Raw genomic sequence first — 24,098 nt, forward strand, 5'->3', positions numbered from 1 at the left:
GCTATGTAAACCTCCACAATATCCATAGCTGGCAGTTAGAGAACCCGTACGAGAGAAGAGAAGATCGGTCCCAACACCAGTTTAAAATTAATTTATGGACCGGAATTTTCAATGGGGAAATATTTGGTCCAGTTGAACTGCCTCCGACTCTAAATGGCGAAAATTATTTAGATTTTACAAAACCATTTGCCAAACCTTCTCGAAGATGTGCCAATAGCATTACTAAGAAGAATGTGGTTTCAAAATGATGGGTGTCCAGCCCTCTAAGCTCGCGACGTCCGAACGCACCTCGACCAGACGTTCCCACGAAGATGGATTGGCCGATTGGGACCAATTTTGTGGCCACCGAGATCACCTGATCTGAACCCCCTCGACTTCTTCTATTGGGGGTGCTTAAAAGATAAAGTTTACTCCAAAGCTATCACTACAGAAACCGAACTACGACGACGAGTCTATGAAGCAGCTCGAGAAATTTCTCAAATGAGTTTGAGGCGTCTGGGAAGCTCATTCGTCAAAAAATGTCGCGTGTGCATTAGAGTCAGAGGGAGGCAGTTTGAACACTTGCTATAATATCTAATAAAAATTAAATTATTTAAATTTTATTGTTTTATTTTCCATTAAGTAAAAACGGCGACAAATCAAGCGACACACAAAGGCACTCTACCACGACATTAGTAGCTAAATCCGCATGCTTTTGGGAAGTTTGATTTGTCAGTTTGTTTGTACCAGTTCAGAAAGAGAAAGAAAAGCCTAGTAACTATCTCACTCCTTTATTACGAATACAACGTGGGAAAAAGATTGTTGCGCCGTTACCTAGCGCTTAGCAATTAATTCATTTAAAAGTTTAAATTTAATTTTGTTTAGAAACTGATTAGGCTGGTAGGGGTATGTTATGACGAAAAATAAATTAAATGACTATGTTCTTGTGAAAAATCTCAATAATATTGTACCATTCCTGATTCTGCAATAAGTGGAGCAATTTTTAAGATCATTTGCAAATTCAGTTTCATACATTTTTTTTTCACACTAGCTATTCAAAGTTAACGTTTAACTTTTTACAAGGGTACGAGGTATACCAAATTAATAACTTTTTTCACATTTTATGACATTTATCCATTGACTTACAAATAAACGACGGGTCTAATACAAAAACCACGAAAAAAATGTCCCAAGTCAACCTATTCGAAATTTAAATTGTTATGTCATCGCAGTATCGCGCTGTCCGTAGAACAAATGAAGACTAAAGCGGAGTGTCGCGCTCTGTATACGATTTTAGCGCCTTACAAGTGCGGACACTTTTTAGCGCGGACCCGACGTCCATATAATTGTAAGTCAATGCATTTATCAGATAAAATATTAGTTGCAGTACCTGGAAAAACTATTCAGGTTACCTGAAAAATACAAACAACTACCATCTGGAGCTAACCCTGGCAATAGTAGCAAAAAACTCAACAAAAAGTAGAGTTATTCCAAAAAAAGTGCAAATATCTCGAAAACTAAAAGACTTTTACTAAGGTCAAATTATTTTTTTCTGGTAGGTATATAGCTCACCTACCCACAGTGTCGCTCTGGCGTGTTTTTTTTGGGACACCCTGTAGAGTTCCAAAAGCTGTAGTTAAATCTATTTAACAGCCCAAGGCTTTAGAAACGCACCATATACCACCTAAAGCGTTTTAGACGAAGCTAATAACTCCATTCAAACACTTCTAAGTTCAAAAGCCCTCTACAAGACATCAAAGTGTTATAAAAGGTGTTTATAACTCTGCTTTACACCAAATGCCCATATAATAGCTCTATGACTAGTCTTTATATTTCTCTTAGGATTAATTTTACCGTTTTACTGCTATTGTACGACTTGCCTGTTTAATTTTAAAATACGCTACTGAAGAACTTAGTAGTAATAGTAAACCCCTCAAACTGCTAATATACAACTTTTAGGTTATACAGAAGTCATTTAAGAAACTCGGATGCTAGTTGGGATATGTTTATAATGGTTACTTTGAGTAAAGAACACTAAGAACTGAACTGTCATGACATTTCGACCAGATTCATTAGTGGGGTCTATGTCCTCTAATTAAGACGTCCTGCAGCCTTGCTGGGAGTGTTTTTGATCCAACACGAGATCAGTGATTTCGTCCTTGATTTTTGGGATTACCTACTAGAGACAGACGCCATACATTATGTCTGCAGGGCATTTTGACGAGAATCATTAATTGTGTCCTCGTCTTCCAATCAAACGCGTCCTGCAGCCTTTCTGGGGATGTTTTTGACTTAACTTTGTGATCAGCGATTTCGTCCTAGATTTTAGGGATTACTAGAGACAGACGGCATACATGTTTGTTAAGTGTCAGTAAAATTATTGATTTTTATAATAAAAAAGTGGAAAATACAAAATATTGGAGCGTGAAGGAGTTGATAAATTTAACTAATAAACAAAACATAAATAGCCTGATATACCATTATAATTTACTGCCTGAATACGCTGCAGCCAGGGAGCACAAGTTCTTGAAGGCGTGTGATGATCCCACACTCGTGGCTTTATTTCTACAATATCTATTGCATGCACCATCTATACGAAAGTTAAGAAATAAAAAAGGGTAAACCTGGCTTAGACTTGTGTGTTTCAAGGGCTAAAGGTCGCAAATCACAAATTTACCTTGTTCCCGAAAACTTTCCAGCACGATCTACTATAAGCTTCTCAGCTTTGTAAGGTCAGCTTTTTAAGTTTTTCTCTATTAATATCATCTTCTTACAAGTATCTCTTTCCCCCTTTTCGAGAAGTACGTATATGTTCTAAACTTATATCAGTCAAACTTGTAGTTAGCATGCATTAGACTAATAAATACAAAGTAGACTAATAATAATAGGTACAGCTTAGAGCAACGGGGTACGACATTCACTTTTGTTATTTCACTACATCCGACTTGTAATATGATCAAACACAATACACTCTGACGTATAATATACGTATGACATACATTGCATGTAATGATAGGGTCCCAAACACATTTCAGCGTTTGATTTTATATTAAAAGTAACTAACAACTATAGCCCGTAAATAATTTAATTTGCGTAAAAAGCTTAATGTTCCCCATATAAAATGTACATTAGTCAAGTTAAAAGGGAAGCTAAAAAATTTTTATCCAAATTTAAAATTTTGTTTTGCTTTTATTATCTTATCATGAGTCATAATATCAATAACTGAAATTTGATTGACCATTTAGGTTAAGTAAACCCTTGTGACATGAAAACCTAGCTGTAGATATGTCCACCTATTATACTTCTCTATATCTATTTATACTAGCTTAACTATATAAAATCAACAATCAATAATATGTAAGTAATAACAAAAATAGTGAACAATGTACGAACAATATTATAGTATTTTACAATTAAAAATAAACTCGCACACTGGTTAACTCCATAGACGGGAAGTTTATTTTATTTAAATTACTTATAGGAACTCCTTTTTCTGTACCAACTAAATTAGTTTGGTATACGGCCTTTACTTTATGCAAAATTCTTTCTAAGTAAAAATAATTTTCTCCACTGCAGTGAATTTGAACATCGAGATCAATTTGGCACGAAATACTTTGCCTATAAAGTACCATCAACGCAGTAGCAGGATATTGACGTATAAAGGAACCTTTGTTAAACATTAATCTAAAATTAAGTAACGATACGTCGCAAGGGAACGAAGTTTTGATCAGAGGCAAAAATGCGTAATGACAAAAATCGGACTGATTTTTGTCAATAATGAATATATCTATTATATAATTCATGGAATTGGCCAAGTGAATAGCTACTAGGCTTGGCAACTGCAAATTGTTGGAATATGTATGATGGCTTACTGCTTCCTCTGCAAAATTCTCAAGCAAAAGAAAATGTCTGTGACATGTTGCGCTGCTATCGGCCAATCCTTCGTTGGTGCCCCTGCCGTCATTAAACAGGACTCGCCTATCCAGCATCACAACTATTTGACCTTCTTGAAGCGCTGTAACCCCTTGGGCGTGATCTGTTATAATAGTCATTCTTCTGGCATAATCTTGTATATAGGCCATTGTCGTCATTGGATACATATTTGACTCAATGCGTCTGCTTATGTTTAAAATTCTTCTAGTGTATTGGAACCCATTATTATCAGTATATATTTCTGGAGGACTGCCGTTTGCTATGTCAGTTTGAATTGACAGAAACATTTCCAACTCTCTATTTTTGGGTGAGATGTCAAAATCTATTTTGCTTTCGACATAAATTGCATTTGATAAAGGACTGTTCAAAAGGTTATATATTTTCACGGTAGTCTGCAAAAGCTTTCCGAATATTGAAGTTAGTTCCGTAGTCACTTGTCCGGAAATGATTATAACTATTTTGGTCATGGTACCAATTCTAAATGAAAGCAGAACGTCTCGAAGTGGTTTAGTTACGTTTGTATTGAACAGGAACATTCCAGCGTTTTTATCGGAGCTTTTAAACGCGCCGTAATCCAAAACGACTCTCTTTTGTATGTTAGTAAATTTCTCCACGACATGTTTCAATAGTCCAGTAAGCTCATCAAAAATCAAGCGAAGTTTATAACTCTCCAACTGAATGTCTCCCGGCTGTATAGGCTGAATATTAAAAGGGAATATAGTCCCATTAGAGCTCATCGAATCATCTACGCCGCAAGCTAAACAATAAATTGTGGCTGCGTTTAGAGATGCATCATATGTTTCCTTGATTTTATACAATTCTAGGGTCATGGGTGGAATAATTATAGCAAAAACAATTTTGAAATATCGTTTAGAAATTCTGATAAAATTATCAGACATATACTTCCATACAGGGTTTATCTGAAATGTTACATCTTTTTTATTGTGGTCTATAATTCTGATATTCGGATTTCTTACTATTAGTTCCAATACTTCTGCCCTTTCATGACTTAGGGAATTAAATATATAAACCTGATCGCCGGGGCCCACGGTTCTAAACGCTGACATGAATTCCCCGTCACGGTAAACAAATTTCAATAGGTAAGGTGCTTGGTTAAGTTTCTCTGGTTTAATGCTTATTAAGCTAGCTGCTACCTCTTGTATGTACCAGCAATTTTTTACAGTCGTTAAAATTAGTTGATGAGCGTACTTCAGACCGTTGACGCTCAACGTGCCGCCCACGACGTGACGATCTTGTAAACGGGCTGTTATTTCTCTGGCTTCCATAAGAAGCTTAAATAAATTAGTGACGTCATGTTTCTGAAAAGTATTGAAACTAGCAGCAAATGAAAAAAGAATCTCTGTAGTTCGTAAAGTTGATAGAAGACGTCGTAACAGAATTTTGAATAAAGGTCTTGTGGTAAAATAGCCGGTCCAATACGCGGGACTTCCATTGTTAATGTCGGCGAAGTTTACAAAATCACCACGAATAGTCGGAAATTTCGAAATCCTTTCAAGAACAGCATTGAAATAATCTTTAGGAGTACCAAACTCAATAGTAGCTTTGTAGACATCACTGTTGGAATTAATAAATTCTGCTAATTTTAGGTAGTTGTTGTATTGGTAATCGAAATCCGGTTGATACTCATAATGGTAAGCATTGCCTATTGGAGCAATTAAAACGTTGTGTGACGTTATAGTTCCAGTTTTAGAATATTGTTCGAGAAGAAGCTCAGATTTCTCTTTGATGTCGTGAGTAAAGATGTCTAAGTTTTTACTGGATTTAAAGTTGAATTGATTGACGCATAACGCTTTATCTGGACCACATGCTTTAAATCCATCAGAATTAAACTGTAAGTAATGTGTAAGAACAGAATGTTTCGGAAACCGATCTTTTCCAAGTCTGTTTAAGGCGTTGTTAAGACCCGTGGCTGCTTCTCTGTCACCGTCCCAACTTTGTAACCATATGAAGTCGCTCTGCTGATATTCCGCCAAATATTGCTCCCAGGAGTAATGAAGATTCGTCAGAACAAGTTTTGTTACTCCACTAGCGGACAACAGGTAGGCCATTGTAGGACTATGTGCTACGGAGTTAGTCACCCAAGCAACCGTCGGTGCGTGGTTGAGATGATTTTTTAACCACTGACGACCTAAGCAGAATAACCGTTATTTTAATTAAAGCTAGAAAAACTTTGTATAATGGAATGTATTAGTAATCTTTTCGTTAAGTAAACAGTTATAGTAAAACCTACCTTCGATGAGCTGGTGAACCATTCCAAATAAATCAGCAGTAGCCTCGTCTGGTTGTACCCATCCTCCTGTTGTGATTTCAAGTCGTCCAGATTTTACCAATCGTCGCAATGCCTGAAACGCATGTTATTATATAATTTTGCGTAATGTACTCACTTATTCTTAAAACTTCAGCATTCAATATACGGAAAATAATTTACCAAACGATTCTTCGAATTCGCAGTTTTCCACCAGTGGCTCAAATGAGATACCTCGTTCCAGGTAAAAGTGAGATTACTGTAGAAATACAATTTTTTTACCACATTCGATATTATCTTGTGAACGCTATCGTTGTGACAATGCTCAAACGTTTTTTTCCATATACTGTCGACTTGACTCCGAGGTATCAAAATAACCTTAAAAATTAAATAGCTTTACTAATTGGATAACGTTAAGACAGCCCACGTAAATAAGCATTCACAAAAAACTAGCAACAGAGGTAACGGTACACTCACTTTCAATGGTGGCCACTCTAGACTTCGCATTAGAGCCTCATATCGACTGTCGAATATAGAATTCCAATAACGCTTTTTCGCTATCCATGGCGGCTGTTAAGCATAAATATACACACATATACATATACATATATATATATCATATAAAATATTGCTGGAAAAACTCCACTCAAGGTTCCTCTTCATTAATGACGAACACTCAGATTCATTAAAAAGTGGTACTCAAAAACATTAAGCATTCTTGACGTGAATATAGCAAGCGGTCCTGATAGTTATCTATTTATAATTTTGGAGAGCTGTGCGGCTTAGTTGTTTTTCTTCTTTTTAAATTTTAATACGTCTGTACTCAGTGGAAACACGCTTTTGTCAGAAAGTATAATAAATTAAAAAACGCGCAGTGGCAGTGTTCCAAAAGTGAGTTGAGAGGATGACGAACCAATAAGTTAGAGCAAGCACGCGATTATGCTAAATATAAGCTTATTATAATAACAATAATACATTATGGTTCCGAATCGAATATCCTTGAAACACTTTGGGCTAAAGACATTTTATTTCAAATCCTTATAAAATAGGAATACAATGTCTCAAGCGTTTTATGGATTTCGTTACCGAAATGCAAACAAAAGTGGGGTGGCGGAAGCTTTTACAGCCCGGGACACGACCTACACAGAACCTACTTGATGTAGTGTATGATAAACTGTATACAAATATGCACCCGGAAGACAATTGGTGGTATGACTGATTGTCGGACAACAGTATGTGAGTATTACTAATTCCGAGTTATTATTATTATTACTATATTTGCCTACGTATCATTATTACCTAACGGGTACCAAAATTTTGACAGAAATATAAAAATTCAAGCGTTAGTTTACCGAAAATCCATGTTAGATAGTGATTAAAATAATTTGCAAATAACTTTCAAGTTTACTGAAACAATTTTGCAATTTGCATTCGTAATTCAATCTGTGATTTTTTTTACTAAATTCGCCTAAGAGAAGAATTTAATTATGTGGCAACTATGTATTTATTGTGTTTTATGACTTTTTATTATAATTAATTAAAAAGAATATGACATTGTCATTTCGAAACTTTCTGTGGAATATTAACTTATTCTTTGCGGAATTCCGTCCAGATAATAATACAATATTACACAATGGACAAAAGTTCGTGTTAAAAAAGGGAAATATTATTACCTCTATATCGAATTCTGAAAACTTTTCCTGTGCGTCTAAATCCGCAACGGATTTTTTAATGGACATACAAGTAAACATATCCAAAGTAGCGTTGTAGTGGTATGAATTGATGTTATCGTCCATAGACCTCGCTTCTATCAAATAATCTATTCTGTCACTGTCCATATCAGCGCTAACTTCCAGGGATCCCGACTTCATCGGAGATATAAGTTTGGTTTCGGGGTTTGCGATGTAAATTCCTTGTAATAGCGAGCTGCTCTGGTTAGGCATTTGTTCTTTAATTTCAGGGATAATTATGGTATTTTCTCTATTGGATTTTTGCTCACTATTGTGCTCTTCGACGGGTGGAAAGAATTTTGATTGACTGGGAATTTCGTAATACATGTTGACGGAAAAGTCTGTTAGATTCTTTATCTCATTTTCAAAGGTATGGTCTGGAAAGCTACGGATGTGTGAAGTCCCGTTTAAGATAAAAGTGTTCCTGGCGTGTCTCGGTTCTTTAGTAAACATATTATCTTTTCTTCTACTGTTAAATTTTGTATACGCCGACTTTCCACGACCGTTTTCCAATGATGATAAAATTGTGGATACTTTGGCTCGTTGTATCTTGTGTATAACAGTTTTGAGTCCAGAAAACATCAAATCTTCATTTGTTTGCATCGTTGAGTTTTTCCGTTTACCTCCTTCTCCTGTATCACTAAAGGGGGTTTGAACCATTTTTGATTTTTGGTTGCGAACAATTTTTCGTAACGCTGAAAAATTGTATAACAAATTAAGTTAATTATTTCAATTTCAATTTGTCAACTAAATGAAGTCAGTCTCTTACTTTTCTCATAGCCGGACACTTTGGTAATCACTATTATTAGTATTAATAGAACACGTCTCTCCTCCCATATGATCATGGCTAGATCAAAACGTTGAATGCTTTATGCCTCTGCTGGCGTAGTGATATGTTTAAAAACTGTATTTGCAACAAAGCCTTGTTTTTCCTGATGTCATACACTTGTCATTCGATCGTTCCCAGTGTTGAATTTGAAAGCGGTGAACTGTCTACATTGTTGTATGAAATCGGAGTGGGCTACGTAGGTAATCATTTTATAGGAAGGACATATCCAATGACAAAACTAGGGCTACTTTTTTAATGATATAAAACGTATGCCTTTGCTGAAGAGCTCACTAAGTTTTCATTAGGAAACGGAGCTGGACTTCTGTGTCTTTTTTCAACAAGTGTTGGATTTAATATTTTTACATTTGATATTTATCAATAATAGTAGATACTCGTATAAGGTAGATTATACACTTGCAAGACCTTATTTCTTTTGTGTTTTCCAATCCCCTCAAATATGTCCACATTGCTGCTGCCACTTGTTGGTAGGTCAATGGCTGCTGCTGTCTTCTTCACCAACCAATCGCCAGCCAATCGCTTCAATCGCCCAATTTATCGGGTAATGGGAGCGACTGTTTTTTTTGTAAAATTCTTATTTTATCTTTCTTTAGGGCTGTAGTTCATTTAAAATGTGACAAAACGATAGTCAAATAACCGAGGTTCAAGTTCTTGTTTTAATTATTTTTTTAAATAAACAAATGTGATTTTTATCAACATTTTTCCTTAGTAGGCTCCAATTACCCTGCTCTCCCCAATATATAGTACTTAAGGTAATTCTTGTCATTGTTGATTATTATTCTTTTATGGAATTTTAAGGAATTCATAGTTCTAAGACAGATTCCAAATTACCAAAGTGTCAAAGATTTTGCTTTATTATGTTAAATCTCCAATATTATAATTCGATTTGTTTAATTATTCTCACTGTGATCAAAATCTTTTTCACAAAATAATGGTTCTTTTCAATAATAAAAATTTTAAAAGTCATGTAAATTGAATGTGATTTGTACTAACATCATTTTAATATTACCTGCTCTGGAATAAAAATTACCGTTACACCACTATTGAATGTACAGCCAAGAGCACATCAAGCTTGACACTTTGTACTTTGGATCATTCTTATCGCAAGCGATATAGTGTTGGATTTCAGTCATAACTTTACAATTATACTATATTATATAGCTTGACGTGCTATTGACCCTGTACATCTTCAAACAGTTAATGTTCAACAGGCCAAAAATGTTATAAGGAGCTCCTGTTGATTTACGTCGCTCTTAAAATACCGTAAATTGCCGGCATTAGTCGCGCCTTCATATTGCTCCTGCCACACCTGCTTATTTTGTTTTACTTTTACTTAAGCAATTTCCCAACATTCAACGACTTTTTAAGTTGGCTACGTTTGTTCAATGCTTATTCTACAGGTTATAGCAGTGGCGGATTTGCACTCTTGGCCGCCGTAGGCCCCGAGCCATATGTAGTCAGTATGCCGCCCCCTTTCCAGCAGTCATCATACACAATGAATAGGCTACATAATGAATTTACTTTATTGCCAACTTTTATCGAAATCGAATCAGAAATTTAGTTAACTATAATAGCTGCACATTGTCTATTGGTGGAAACCGCATGAAAATCCGTTCAGTAGTTTTTGAGTTTATCGCGATCAGACAGACAGGTGCGGTAGTGATAATATACAGTAATGTAGTGATTATATATTACATTATACATATTAACGTAATGTCTATAAAGTGATTTAGGAAGATTATTGTTATACGATGCGTTGCATTGCGGTCCGCCATAATGTGCATGAGACTTTAGAATGTGTACCTATTCTGAGTTATTTCTTGTTTTCATCAGTGAATTTTTTGTCACGACTGACCGCGTTAGGCCCGGGCCGACTGGGCTTTAGGGCAAATCTGCGACTGGGTTGTAGCCAAAAGGTACGACTATGTTACGGCCCATTTACACGAAGTCGTCAGGTGTAAATAGCGAGTCATCTGACGACAACGTTAGTTTGCAGCCGAAGTCTACCGACACTACTGGGTGCGTCACGTTCGGTAAGGCGAAGTAGTCTGCCGAGAGCGGCAGACGACTCTATGTAAATGACGAGTCGACTGCGTCGCCCAAACAGGCGAAGATGACCCGATGTAAATGGGCTATTAATCGCACTCTTGACTATAAACAATATTAACAAGATATAAACAGGCCAACCGACCCCCATTTTATAATTTCTGTTCCCGGTGGCGGAAATTATTTATTCAGGTTTATCAAATTATTTTGTGTGTGTGAAAGTTGTTCCTCAGACGTACGACGAGCGCTGAAGTTCAGTTGTAGGTACACCTTTTTGTTATCATCAATATTATGCAACATTGAAACTAATACCTACTAATTATGTAAGAACAAATAATCTGCCTTCCGCTAACTAAAACGCGGCAAAATGACAAAATATTTTTTGAGATATCAAAAAAAACCACAACCCAGGTTTACACTATTGAAATTGTTTAATGATACTTTAGCTACGCATTGTTGGGGTAAGTTCCAATAAGACGAACACGTTAACTAATTTTGACTGTTTTTAAAAGAGAATTTTGTGCTGTATCTATTTCTATTTAAAACGGATATTATTCAATTTGTCACTTAGTAGTTAGTGGACGGCAGTAATATGAAAAGCTCAACTTATAACTCGTCTAAAAATGACGTAACTCAAACAAGTGTGTATACATTTCACGCATGCGCATTAGTGAACAGAACGTTGGTTTCGTTACTACCAACACATCAAAAAATGGGGCGGCAGTGTCGGCCATCGGGGCATTATTGATCCAACCTCAACCCTCACCGCCAACCCCATTGCACTGGAGCGAGCCGGCTTCGAATGAATATTAGATATATCCAGTAGTGTACCGTCTTCACATTAAAGATACCGATGTTTACTAAAGCTTGTTACATTCAGAAGTAACCGAATTTATTTAATCATGGTATGTATTTTTCTTTTGTCTTTCAATAAAATATTTGTGTTGTTGAATGCCACCTACAATGTTTACTTCAACGTTTCAGGATGCAAATGCTATGTCTACTTCGGGTCTACTAGAGTGGGAATTTTCTTTGCCTTCTGATCAAATAGTATCACACGGATGGTACCACGGCGTAGTAAGCCGCACGGCAGCAGAGAACTTGCTTCAACAAGATCGAGAGTTTCTGGTGAGAGACTCTTCGTCGCAGCCGGATAACTACGTGCTCAGTTGTCGCTCAAATGGGCAGCATCTACACTTCGTTATTCAACGAGTAAGTGACTTCATAAGATACCTAGGAGTAATTAATATCAGGTCCTGGTAGTTATGTCTAGCCTTTTATACAATATGATTTTAGATCGTAGTGCATCCTGACACAGTTTATGAGAGGTACCAGTATCAGTTTGAAGACGAGGCGTACGACACAGTAGCTGATCTTATCACATCATACGTTGGCTCTGGAAAACCAATATCTGCGGCATCAGGCGCGAGAATCCAATACCCGGCTAATCGTGTCGTTCCTCTTACCAATTGTGTACCAACTGAGGATCCGAATACTATGGCGTCCCCTGTGGGAGAAGGATCGACATACGGCAACCCGTACAGTCTTTATAGTCATTTTGCAACTAAACCAGGACATCAGATACGTATGCCGTTTAAAAAACAACGGTCTCACTCTCTCACGCCAATTGATATAGGGCAGCATGCCAATCACGGCAAAAGTGCGAGTGCAGACGGAATTATCCAAGGCAAAGGTAATAGTAAACATGGTAAAAATTTCACTAGTGAATCTAATTCTAGCACTTGGGACGCCAACTTGCCAACTAGTCCCCCAGCCAAGCCAGCTAGATTCGATGGTCCGAAGGCAGATGATAAACGCTTGGAACTGCAAAGGCTGTATCATGTATCAGGGTCCGATTCCGGCAACGGTTCAGGGGACTCTACACAAAGTTCGGCCCACAGCGATCCCAACAAGTTGAGAATGGATTCTGATTTCAATTTAGTCACATCCACTATAAAACAGCAATTCGATTATGATCTCACGGAAGCAAGATTATTACAATCTGAAAATTTGGACTACACAGTTGAATCCAGGATTAAACTTGAAAATTTTCGATCGCAAATTATTTCTTCAGGGATGACAAAGCCCTTAGAATCTGAAACTCTGCATACCATAAAGCTTCTCTTGCGCACTTCTGGTCCTCGCATTTTAGCTAATCACATGACTAAAATGGATTTGCAGTTTTTACTTGAAGATGCCGTTCAGATTGAAGGTGTAGATAAGATGGCATCTGGTTTGGAGCTTTTGTTTCTGCCTCAAGGAAGAGTCTTGAGACTCGATGTTATTGAAAGGTATGATATTGCTTGGATCGATGACTTGTACTTACAATTTATAGTTACAGATTAATTAATCAACAAACTACGTTACAGGATCGAAACATTTCGCTTGCTGATAGCTGTGACGATTTTGACCTGTCAGACGGACAGGCAGCGAGCAGATACAATTAATGACTGGATCCTTTTAGCAGTAGAGACCAAAACTGCCCTAGGAAACTTATACGGATTCTCAGCTATAATGTTTGGTTTATGTATGCCACAGGTTAGATTTAAAATTATTGAATAGATAAAATATAAATTAGAAATTCCAGAGATTTCAGAATCCATTTTTTATTAATTGCAGGTGGAGTGTCTAGAAAATACATGGAACATTTTAAGACGAGTATATACTGACAATGCGTTTATGTTCGAAGCTAAGTTAAGGCCATGTTTCAAAAGCATGAATGAAGGTACCAACCCACTCCCACCAAACACAACCACACCGTATATTTTGCCATCCGTGTTGTGTTTCCATTTATTTGGTATGTATAATATCAAGGTATAAGGTATATATAGGGCGCACTATAAGTTTCCGGAACTGAATGAACTTATATAAACAATATTTAAAAAGTAATTACAATATTTGAAAATGGAACTCATTGGCTGTAGAATACAGTTTGTTGTTTCTTTTGACTGTCACTAGTTTTTGCATTGTGGCGTCATTTTAGAAATAGGTTGTCTACATCAGCATGGATTTAAGTCGTGAAAATTTTCGTAGTATGATTTTCTAAGACTTAGTGTAATTTAACAGCTCAGCGGAGCTTCACTCGGCTTCAAACTGCTTTTGGCGATGAAGCACCTTGCAAAGGACTATTTATAGCTGGTTTGCAGAAATCAAACGCGGTCGTGTGAATCTCAGTGACAAATTTCGTGACGCCCGTCCACTGCTGTGAACAACAAAAACATCGATGCTGTGCGCCGTATGATCAAAACAGACAGGCATGTGACATCATGAGATTCGGGCATCTTTAGGCATAGGTACGAGTATGAGTCAAATACAATCAATACTACACAAACATTTGGGTGTGAAAAAGCTGTGCTCTCGGTGGATCTCACACAATTTGACTGAGGCTCAAAAATCGGATCGCGTCACTTCGTGTAACGCCTTGCTTACCAGACTCAACGAAGGGGCGTCAAATTTGGTGTGGGACATAATAACAGGTGACGAAACATGGATTTATAGTTACGATCCCAAAACAAACCAGCAATCGACGGTATGAGTGTTTCGAGATAAGCCGAAACCAACCAAAGTGGCGCGCGTGCAAAGTGCCGTTAAGCGAATGATTGCTTCTTCTTTTTTTAAAAATTGGACACTTGGCTACTCTTGCTTTGGATAATCGTTGTACCGTGAATAGTGATTGGTACACAACCATTTGTTTACCGGAAGTTATTGACAAACTCCGTAAAAATAACCGTAAACGCCGTATCATCTTGCACCACGATAATGCCAGTTCTCACACGGCCAGACGTGCCGACAAATGAATTTTTGAAGGTAAACTACGTTGACCTTATGAGCCATCCCGCGTACAGTCCCGATCTGGCACCTTGTGACTTTTATTTATTTCCAAAAATTAAGAACCAATTACGCGGTCATCGATTTTATCACCTGAAGAGGCTGTCGAAGAGGAGGACGAGTGGCATAAATGTTTACAAAATTGGTTCATTATCAATATTTTGAGAAACAATAAATTCATTTCTGACCATTTATTATACAATTTTTTTCTTACTCATTCCGGAAACTTATAGTGCGCCTCACGTATAACAATTGTACTAAGCAATAAAAACATATATGATTGTGACAGAGTTTATTATTTTAGACGGTGAAGGAGGTGAACTGATGCAGCCAGACGAAACATTTCCTGGGAGTGTTGTAAACACTCTAGATTTCGACTTCAATGCCACAGCCGCACACCTGGAGGCCGCTCGGCATTTTCCGGAACAAGTGGACATGTTCAAACGCAACGCTAGAACAGTTGTTCAGGAGATGTCATCTTTGGGCCCTATATTGGATCCAAAATTACTTGAACTATTTAAAACAGAGTTCCATATAAACTTCTTATGGGGGGAACGAGGCGCACTAACTACTGCGAATCAGAGATTCGTTCGGCTGACAGATATTTTAACAAGCATGGCAAACAAATTGGCCAGTCAACTTCCAGAATCGGATGAGCCCGTGAGAAGCTAAACTTACAAAACATTACCAGAAACTAGTAGCATATCATTTGATCTCTAGCCGTACTAAGTCGGATAGTTTATATACTAAACAATTGTGTGTGTTCTTCCAAATAGACGTGTATAGTCGCTTCACGAATTAGGTAAGACTTATTTACAATGACGCATTTGTTCTTCTCTCTACTAATAATTATCTACTAATTAATCTTGATGTGTACCATTTCTCTCTTATGAACTCTGTTCATACACATTCAACGGCTGTTGTCTTCACTCATAAAATTGTTTTCAAAACGCACAACTTGAAGTGCGATTGCACATTGATATCAATACTGCCACTAAACGAAAAAGTCAAATTTACGTTAAAGTTTATGAAAGCAAGTTTGAAAAAGCAAGATTTTCGTATAGTGATGATGGTATTGTTTTGAACGTACATACGTTAGGTAACCGGCATACGACACAAAATAACATGACTGAATTCACCACTAATAAAAAAGCCTTAATTAATGATGACCATTATTAATAAATGTAATATTTGTTATACCTTTGTAACGATTAATTCCTATACAAGTAAATATAAAAATTTGACCGAAGTTAGTTTCATTTCATAAAAGGTTAAGAAATTAAATGAGAATTTGTGCCACTTCTCATTTGAAATCTCTCATTTTTATTTCTTTAAATCTTTTTTCTTTTTTTATAATATTAAGTGACGGGACGAACAAGTCGTGCGCCTGATGGTAAGCTACACGCCTGTACGTAACAGTTACAGTGCCCCTCAGTGCTTTAAATTGTAAAGATCTGAGGGGCACTGCCACTGCTTCCGTCACCCAGAGACATAAGTTGAAGAAGTCTGCCTGTAATTTCACCAGTACCCATACCCTTCAAAACCGGAACACAGTAACGCTGACGTTACTTACTTCTTGGCGGCAGAAATAGGTAAGTTGGCCGTTCGACCAGGGTACTACTACCCTGGACGAACTCTTTCACAAGGAGCTCTACTGCTACTAAATCTGCTGATGCTTTGCTTATGCGAGTGTTAATAACAAATTAGAGTGGACATTTAACAATAAATAGGTATAAACGGTAAAATCACGTTAAGGGAAATATTATTCATACATCCATATTTGCAAAAAACGTTTTATTATAGAACAAACTACATAGTGTCATAAAAATATTGTTATAATAGAATACAAAATATACTAAAACATAACCATCTGTGCTGCACTTATTTAGTGAAAGGTTTTCGCATTGACAATTTTGGTAAATTTAGAGTTAGAGTAATTAATCTCTTTGATGTCCTTGCAAAAATATCTCACTACTTATTATACTAAGACCTCAAAGTGTACATACATATGATGAGCAGTCAAAAAGTAACGTCTCCATCGCTCAAACTTTTATTTCTTACAAAGAAACAAAACATCTATGCATGGTATTATAGAGGTAACTTAACTCTAATACTCTTGTCATTTTCGGCCTGACTTATTAGATAAAAGGATTTGAAGCTAAAATAATCTCAGTACAGATTACTAAAAAAACCGACCTCAAAAGTACGTGGAATTACGTCTATTTGCTAAGTTTCATTGAAATATCCCCTAGTTCGCCAGTATACAGGACTTGATACTGGAGATAATAAAAATAGGTTTTCACTACGACACTACTCAAAGTATATCGAGAGAAAAACGCCTTGAATTGGAGAAATAGCAAAATCAACTAAATAATTGCTAAAAGTAATTGCTCCTAAATTAAAGCTAGGCGCTATTTATAAAAATGAATCTTCATGCGTGAATAGCCACCCTTTGAGGTGGATGATTTTCTTCAAAATGAAATGGGACCACTATGGAAATACCCCCTTTCCAACAAAAAAAGAATCATGAAAATTGGTTCACAAATACCGGAGTTGTCGCGTAACATACATACAAAAAAAAAAGAACGTACAGACGAATTGAGAACCTCCTTCTTTTTTGAAGTCGGTTAACAAAGAGCTGTCATTGACTTTCTGGCAAAAGAAGCTTGTGCATTTAAGCAAATCCATATTCGCTTGGAGAACGTTTATGAGAATGCTGTAATAGACGTCAGCAATGTGTGGCTCCGGGTTAAAAAATTTGGAAACGGAGAAACGGAAATCTGGCAAAATTTTCTTTTGCCAGAAACTCAATGACGTATCTTTGTTTTAGCTACAAATCCATTGATCTAATCAGTCAATCTGCAAATGACAAGAATATGTAAATAGATTAAGGTTACCTCTATGATAGTTTACGAGTGATGGAGGCATTACTTTTTGACTAACTTCTTCGTATATAGAGCATTTTCAAAATAGACGACACGTCAAAAAAATATAACGATGTCATGGAAATGAGCATAAACGGTAGTACGGTGTAAATAAATGACTAATTTTAATAAGTTTTATAATAATGGTTTAACTTTCTTAATAGCAAGTAAATAATTGTAATCAAATTATAATCTTGTTTATACTTCACTACCAAAATATTTATATTCCTTTGTATTTAATTATTGTTATCGTATCGTTTCATATAATCTAATATGGAAACGTCCACACGTATGTAACCATTAATTAAGTATTGCTTTTGAAAGTAAAGTTGCACATCGTATATTAACCTCATTTTCCTACAACTTTTGCAATATTATTTATAACTTTGAAAACCAGTAATTTGGAATACAAGTTTATATAATATTATACGCATATGTGTCAACATTAGTAGGTACATATATGTATATTAATTGCAGTCTGTACCAAACAACTCAATAAAAATCTTGCTTTTAACACACTCATGAATGTATTTAGTATTTTTTTTCTTCAGATTTTTGACTGGGTGTGACAACTACCCAAGAACTAATTAAGATAAAAAAATATAAATCTACCTATTTTAGTACAACTATCCGATTTATCCTCTCAAGCGGATTTCCTGTTATACGAGAGGATAACATTCTTAAACATTAAAGTTTCCATATACCTATTTAAAATACAAATCCTATGTAACATAGGCAGAAGCAACAGTCTAATAGTACTTTAACGCCGCTTGATTCCATAATAATTATACAGAATATCGAAATAGTAGGTTTGAAATTTCAATTCAAGAGAACCCATCTTATAAATATGTTCAGTATTATGAGTAAAGTGACCCCAGGAAATTTCAAACTACCTTTTCTAACACTGTATTGCTTTTACAGCATAAGATTGTGTAAAATCGTTAACTATTTCATTATATTTTCATGATGTCCACATCGAAACACAAATCCTCCAATCGATTAGGATTTCGATGTTTATTTGAAGATTATGTCAATATTAACAAGTTTGTTTAAAATTCACTAAAATCGGCAACGAATTGTCTAGTGGTCATATTCAACGATAAAAAATACTCGTAATAATAAGTCAGAGCAAAATAGTGCTAGCAAACAATTACCTGACAATAATTAAATAGCAGCGCGTCATGCCCGAGGGCGTTACATCAGAACTTGAGCGACTTGGCAAAAAGGGCCACAGTCGCTTGAGTTTTGTCGCCGTTGAAACGTCTAAGCTCTACAATGGCCTGAAACAATTCAAAGGTAAATACTGTCAAGATTTTATTAACAGGTGTTCACCGTCCTACCCTACCCGTGCCAATTGAAAGCCAATTTGAAGATCGAATATCATTCGTCGATCGTTCTCCGACCTTCGGAAGGAATTCTTCTTTGTCAAACATTTTTTTATTGCACGATCTTCCCTTTCGATTGCCAATACCTTACCTGCTCTCTAGTGAAGCCCAGCGCGACGATTTCTTCGACCTCCGATTCTCCGAACGCGTCTGTTGGCAGAATAGTCTGACTGGGATCGCCAAGTCCTGGACGAGCAATAACAATCGACAAGTAAAAGTAAACAGTTGATATTAATATAACCTTATTATTCACAAAACATTATTTATAGGTTTGATGTGGTGCATGTGTAGCAGGTTCTAGGAAGAACTTCCTTTTATATTTTTGATGTTGCTAGAAACAGAATATGAAGGAGATGTTTCTGCAACTGTCTGAAGTTACACATTGGACCATATTGTTACACTCAAACTGAATAATATCTAAAATTTAAATAACAATATACTCGCCGTATTAAAAAAATATCTTAAATAATAACTTCAATAATAATTTTTCAATTAATAAACATGCCTCCCGCTCACTTCCTGTGCTTGACAGGGTCCATAAATGCTCTCTGTATTATATTTTGTAACGCCTTGTTGACTTTATGAAAAAGCTATAATGTATTGTGTATTGAGTATAATAAATGTAAAAATGCGTTTTTGCGAGAGAAGCCAAAAAATACATAACACTCTTTGCGGTACGCACATAACAAATAAGAATTAGGAAATTATACCTGCAGTTCCGTACTTTTTGAAATTTTTATTTTTAGAACATCTGCAACGCATCTACCTTCTCGTTACATGTTTATAACGGTTGAGTGCAATAACACTTCGGCTAATGTGTGTACACAACAAATGAAAAGCTATTTTAATTAATATACGCAAAAATCGTCGTTATCTGGATTAGCATGACCTGAAATATAGTTTACTGGAAAGACATGTTAAATCAAAACATAATTGTACTATCCAAAAATAAGGACAATTACAAAAATCTTGAATAATGCTTACCAACTCTTTGAGTAGAAGTTGAGATCCCCTGGATACCAGACGTTGAGCCAGATCTTGAGGCCACCATATTAGCAGCTTCTGAACAAATAAATGCAGTTATATTAATGAGCCTCAATGATTAAAAACAAGTGATTTATAAGTTATAAGTAGGTATATAAAATTCATAATTTATCTTGTCTACATTGTTATAAAATGAATTATTTTTGAATTATGATTTGCAGTGCAGCTTAGTAGAACCTTGTAAAGACTAAAAATTAAACGATAACAACAAGAACTTCATATCTAACAAAAATATTGTCAATGTAAATCCCTAACTTACTAAAACACAGATGTAAGTGCAAATGTGAAACAGTGCGTGAAACAATGGAAAAAATTAACATACCCCTTGTTTACTTCGTTATCTTGTAAGCAGTTAAGCAACATTCAAGCACATTAACAAATCAGTTGTTAAATGTTTACCATTAAAAGTAATTATGGCCTTCAATGGATAGCAGCAATTAATTGGTAAATGAGTAAACTGTATGTATATCTATCTACTAAACAAAAGAAGATTGAATGTTTACGATTTTTTATTGCTTTAACTTGTTCATCCCTTCAAGCTCAAAAAAAAAACATGTACATGTTCACAATCACAATAATTTGTTGTTGTTTGTATATTTTGTGACCACATATTCCAATCACATTTTACTTCTTTTTGCTTCGCCCACCTTGCTTTGATTTTTCCAGTGCCTCTTTCATCTGTTTTTCTTCATGTTCTCGCGCTGACTGGTTGACAATTTCATCTTCTGAATAACCAGAAAGTCGTGCACACTCTGGGAGTTCTGATTCTGGCAAGAATGGGGTTTCTGTTCCTGTAGTTCCAATGCGTAGTACATTTCTTTTCAAATCTATGTTGCACTAAAAAACATACATCCTTTTTAAATGACTCTTCAAGTGGTTAATAAATCTTGCCTGATAAAGGGTTATTTAATTTTCCAGTATATATTATATAGTACTGATTCAATAAACAATGCAAGAAGTTTTTAAAATATACCTGATGTCTTTTAAGCATATCGAGTCCCAGTAACATGTCCATAGGTTGTTCTTCCAACACAGAAAAAGAAGTCGTCAAGAAATCTTTTTCAATCCGCATCTGCACCATGTGGATACGCCCAATGATTCTTTGAACACCAACACCTTTTGCTATACCTGCCCACCTGAATTGAAATTATGACTGTACTTCTGTGAAAAGTAATTTTATGACACTAAACACATTTATCTCTATGAATTTGTGGGTATAGGTGAACAGTGAGATTTGTGGGTATAGTCTGAGCAAGATGGCTATTGCTAAATAAAATATTATCAAATACCACAACTGTAGGCCTAGCACGATAGAGCGCGACTTGCGCGAGAGCTACATAAAGCTGGAGATACTGCTATTCTCGGATAGAGATATCGCACTTTATGTCATTCTCGCGCAAGTCGCGCACTATCATGTTACACATACGGGGGTGGCTATGTGTGTTAATGTTATTGTAATCAATATATGTTTGTCTTGTAGTCAAAAGAAAAATGTTTTTAACATACCTAGTATCTACCAATCGCATAATGTTACACCTCTCAGCGCAGGCCGCAGACATAATGGTAGTTTGGGCCCCTGAATCTATGAATGCCTTTACAGGAAATCTGAAATTATGATTCTTTTTACATAACTAATTGGCTGCTGGCAGCCATGCTCTGGATATGTTATTGTTAAAACAAGAAGCAAGTTTCCATGTAAGAAAATCTATGAAAGTATTTAATTTTCTGAGCACAGTAGAACAATCCAATATTTAAACAGTGGGATTAACTAATTTACTAACCCATTGACATGACAATTGATATACAACATCACAACAGTCCCAAATGTCTCTGGATTGTACTCCATCGCTGCCTCCATATTGGCTTCTATATTCTTTTGTCTGATCTCTTCAGCAATCATCCTCTGAGCCTCTGTGTCAAAAGGGTCAGAGTTCATCATCCTAATTCTTTGTTGCTGTCGCTCCGTCCTAGCAGCTATTTGCTCCCTTAATACAGAGGCAAAAGTATCTGAAAAATGTATGCTCTGAGTATACCACCAACTGGAGGGCCAACAGAGACACAACATAACAAAAATCTTTGCATTGAGTAATGAGCAATGTGCTTACCAAGATTGCCACTCAAGAGGGCATCTGCTAGTCTTGGGTTGTTTTGTTTTAGAAGAGCAAGTTGATCTGGATTGGCCAGGAACATCTCCCTGATAATACGTGGATCTTCCTCCACAGGCTGGGGGGTTCTTGACGCCATGTGTGATGTGCTTGCCTCTGGAGGAACTTGGATGTTGCTAAAATCGAGAGTATCTAACCCAGTTGGTAATGCTGGAAGGCAGGCAATTATTTTTTAATTTTAACAGATTTATAAATAAAAATAATATAATTTTTAAAACATGTGCATGAATTTCTTTGACATTTCATATAAAATTGATTTTAACATATTATGACAATGTCATCCTAATACTTTTTGCAAAACCTGCATTTGTCATCATGAATGACAACAAAGCACTATGTGGTGACACTGTGGTGATGACAATGCAGTTTCAGTGTAGAAGCTGTGGAAAACACTCAAGTGTATCCAAAGAAACAAGTACGTACCCTGGCTGGCATCATTAGCGTGGAGATTGGAGCCCGAAGGGACCAGATGGATCAATACGATTACGTCTCCATCATTTACTCCGAGGGCTTTCAGTGACTTTTTGTCGTCAAGTAGCGGTGTCCCATTTAAGTGCAGAATGATTTCACTTGCAGGAAAACCGGATTCAATCTCACAAAAAGCTTTGAAGTTCTCTAGCTCCAACTCTTCAGACACTTGCAAGACGAAAAGTTCGTCATTTAAAGTGGTTATTGTAACTTTCATTGTGGAATTTGTATGATTACTGATATCCAACGAACTATTTGTGTGGAGGCAGGATGGTTTAAGTTATTTTAAAGATCAAGAATGACTGTCCAAAACATTTTAGTGTCGCAACACGTATTTTGGCTTACAGTTGCTTCTGTTTACCGATAACAAAAGTATAATGATGCGCAGCGCACAATTAATTTACGAATCGTTCACGTAAGTACTACAGCAAAATTACGAATATCATTGGCTTTCAGTTCGAGAGTTTGACGAGGTGGAACTATAGGTAAGTGTTGAAATGTGTGAAAACCGGTTTTTAACATTACTGTTGATTGGTTCTGTTGATGTAGTATGAACGTAAAATGCAAAAACAAAAAAAAACTAATTTGAAGTTTTGAGCAATACAGGTAAGTATTTTAATTGCTAAACCCGTAAGGAATAAGAAAACACTTCTGATCAAGTTTTTTAGGATATCGATAGTACCGATTATCGATAAACTGCCAGAGTACGTCACTCATACTCATGACACTCATCATATCGCAAAAAAAGCAGCGAACAGAACGGCTAGAAAATCAGGCAGTCTGTGAAAAGCCTTTGTTTTTTTTTAGTATGCAATAATTTTGATCCTTGTAAATTTTGCCTTAGTTTTAAATTGAATAACTAATCTTGACAGTTTGTGGGGTATTCATTAACATTTGTGTAGATTTCAGTTCTCGTTACTTATAATTTTTAGTTCAGATAAAATGTGAAATCGAGACGCTGGCGCAGAATGGTGAGTATTTTCTCATTGTTTCAATGCTTGAATTGTGTAACGTGGATATTTCTTTACACATGATTTTATTCCAATTTTACTTGACGTCGGCTGTACAATTTGCGTTGGTGACACGCAGTGAAAGTGGATATATTAGATCTTGAACAGAGCTCCAAGCATGGTGCAGGTTGCGTTTGCAGTCGTAGTTCGACCAGTGGAACCAGTCCAGAACTAGACTTCTGTTTCTTTCTGTGTCTTTGAGAAATTTCGGCAATATGTAAATTGGCGACAGGCCCAGCTGAAGTTTATAATTTTTATTATTTATACAAAGTTTTTGACATGTTATTGCCATAATATTTAGTCTGAGGAGGTTTGTTTAGGTGCAATGGCACAATGCATCTCTTTGTTTATTTGTACCATGTATTCTGTGCCTTTGTGTTAACAAACAATCCAGTTTTAGTTATAAACAGCCCATATTTAATTATAATATCTTTATCAAAATATCTTCTATCTACTGTTCAAGATGAAGGTGG

General features: G+C 36.1%; 3 protein-coding genes across 7 annotated transcripts; 1 reads left to right on the forward strand and 2 right to left on the reverse strand.

Moving 5' to 3' along the window:
- Positions 1–3,291: 3,291 nt before the first annotated feature.
- LOC113235914 (alpha-mannosidase 2-like) lies at positions 3,292–8,688 on the reverse strand. Its single transcript, XM_026471867.1, has 6 exons — positions 8,678–8,688; positions 7,852–8,603; positions 6,656–6,748; positions 6,362–6,556; positions 6,164–6,275; positions 3,292–6,061 (listed from the first exon to the last, which is right to left on the reverse strand). Exons 2-6 carry the CDS (start codon positions 8,566–8,568, stop codon positions 3,393–3,395), a joined length of 3,786 nt encoding a protein of 1,261 aa, XP_026327652.1. The 5' UTR covers positions 8,569–8,603; positions 8,678–8,688; the 3' UTR covers positions 3,292–3,392.
- A 2,875-nt stretch (positions 8,689–11,563) lies between these two features.
- On the forward strand, positions 11,564–15,581 carry LOC113236010 (breast cancer anti-estrogen resistance protein 3). Its single transcript, XM_026471978.1, has 6 exons — positions 11,564–11,706; positions 11,786–12,013; positions 12,098–13,092; positions 13,171–13,339; positions 13,421–13,598; positions 14,934–15,581. Exons 1-6 carry the CDS (start codon positions 11,704–11,706, stop codon positions 15,299–15,301), a joined length of 1,941 nt encoding a protein of 646 aa, XP_026327763.1. The 5' UTR covers positions 11,564–11,703; the 3' UTR covers positions 15,302–15,581.
- Positions 14,909–23,855, reverse strand: LOC113236071 (protein DDI1 homolog 2). Of its 5 annotated transcripts, none has more exons than XM_026472234.1 (10): positions 22,571–23,855; positions 22,088–22,297; positions 21,764–21,989; positions 21,489–21,587; positions 20,956–21,118; positions 20,630–20,819; positions 19,923–20,000; positions 19,030–19,124; positions 18,708–18,833; positions 14,909–15,080 (listed from the first exon to the last, which is right to left on the reverse strand). In XM_026472234.1, the coding sequence occupies exons 1-9, from the start codon at positions 22,830–22,832 to the stop codon at positions 18,753–18,755; spliced, it is 1,404 nt and encodes a 467-aa protein (XP_026328019.1). In that variant the 5' UTR covers positions 22,833–23,855; the 3' UTR covers positions 14,909–15,080; positions 18,708–18,752. The 5 variants fall into 5 exon arrangements, with proteins under 5 accessions (XP_026328019.1, XP_026327958.1, XP_026328158.1 ...); XM_026472173.1 differs by lacking the exon at positions 14,909–15,080 and adding an exon at positions 15,099–15,116; XM_026472373.1 differs by lacking the exon at positions 14,909–15,080 and having other exon boundaries at positions 18,183–18,833; positions 21,764–21,893.
- Positions 23,856–24,098: the final 243 nt, after the last annotated feature.

Source organism: Hyposmocoma kahamanoa, unplaced genomic scaffold (assembly GCF_003589595.1).
Source record: "Hyposmocoma kahamanoa isolate Upper Pololo Valley unplaced genomic scaffold, ASM358959v1 100021, whole genome shotgun sequence".
In the NCBI taxonomy this organism is placed as follows: domain Eukaryota; kingdom Metazoa; phylum Arthropoda; class Insecta; order Lepidoptera; family Cosmopterigidae; genus Hyposmocoma; species Hyposmocoma kahamanoa.

What these genes read in the sequence shown, in the direction of transcription:
- LOC113235914 (XM_026471867.1), bottom strand. Translation starts at nt 8,568, where the DNA reads ATGGTTCAAACCCCCTTTAGTGATACAGGAGAAGGAGGTAAACGGAAA. An exon ending in TTTCAGAATTCGATATAGAG is followed by an intron (nt 6,749 to 7,851) that starts GTAATAATATTT and finishes TATGCTTAACAG; the next exon opens with CCGCCATGGATAGCGAAAAA. An exon ending in CGAATTCGAAGAATCGTTTG is followed by an intron (nt 6,276 to 6,361) that starts GTAAATTATTTT and finishes CATGCGTTTCAG; the next exon opens with GCATTGCGACGATTGGTAAA.
- LOC113236010 (XM_026471978.1), top strand. An exon ending in TTGGTTTATGTATGCCACAG is followed by an intron (nt 13,340 to 13,420) that starts GTTAGATTTAAA and finishes TATTAATTGCAG; the next exon opens with GTGGAGTGTCTAGAAAATAC. An exon ending in GTTGTGTTTCCATTTATTTG is followed by an intron (nt 13,599 to 14,933) that starts GTATGTATAATA and finishes TTATTATTTTAG; the next exon opens with ACGGTGAAGGAGGTGAACTG.
- LOC113236071 (XM_026472234.1), bottom strand. Translation starts at nt 22,832, where the DNA reads ATGAAAGTTACAATAACCACTTTAAATGACGAACTTTTCGTCTTGCAA. An exon ending in ATATGCTTAAAAGACATCAG is followed by an intron (nt 20,820 to 20,955) that starts GTATATTTTAAA and finishes TATGTTTTTTAG; the next exon opens with TGCAACATAGATTTGAAAAG. An exon ending in ACTGGAAAAATCAAAGCAAG is followed by an intron (nt 20,001 to 20,629) that starts GTGGGCGAAGCA and finishes TTATTTGTTCAG; the next exon opens with AAGCTGCTAATATGGTGGCC.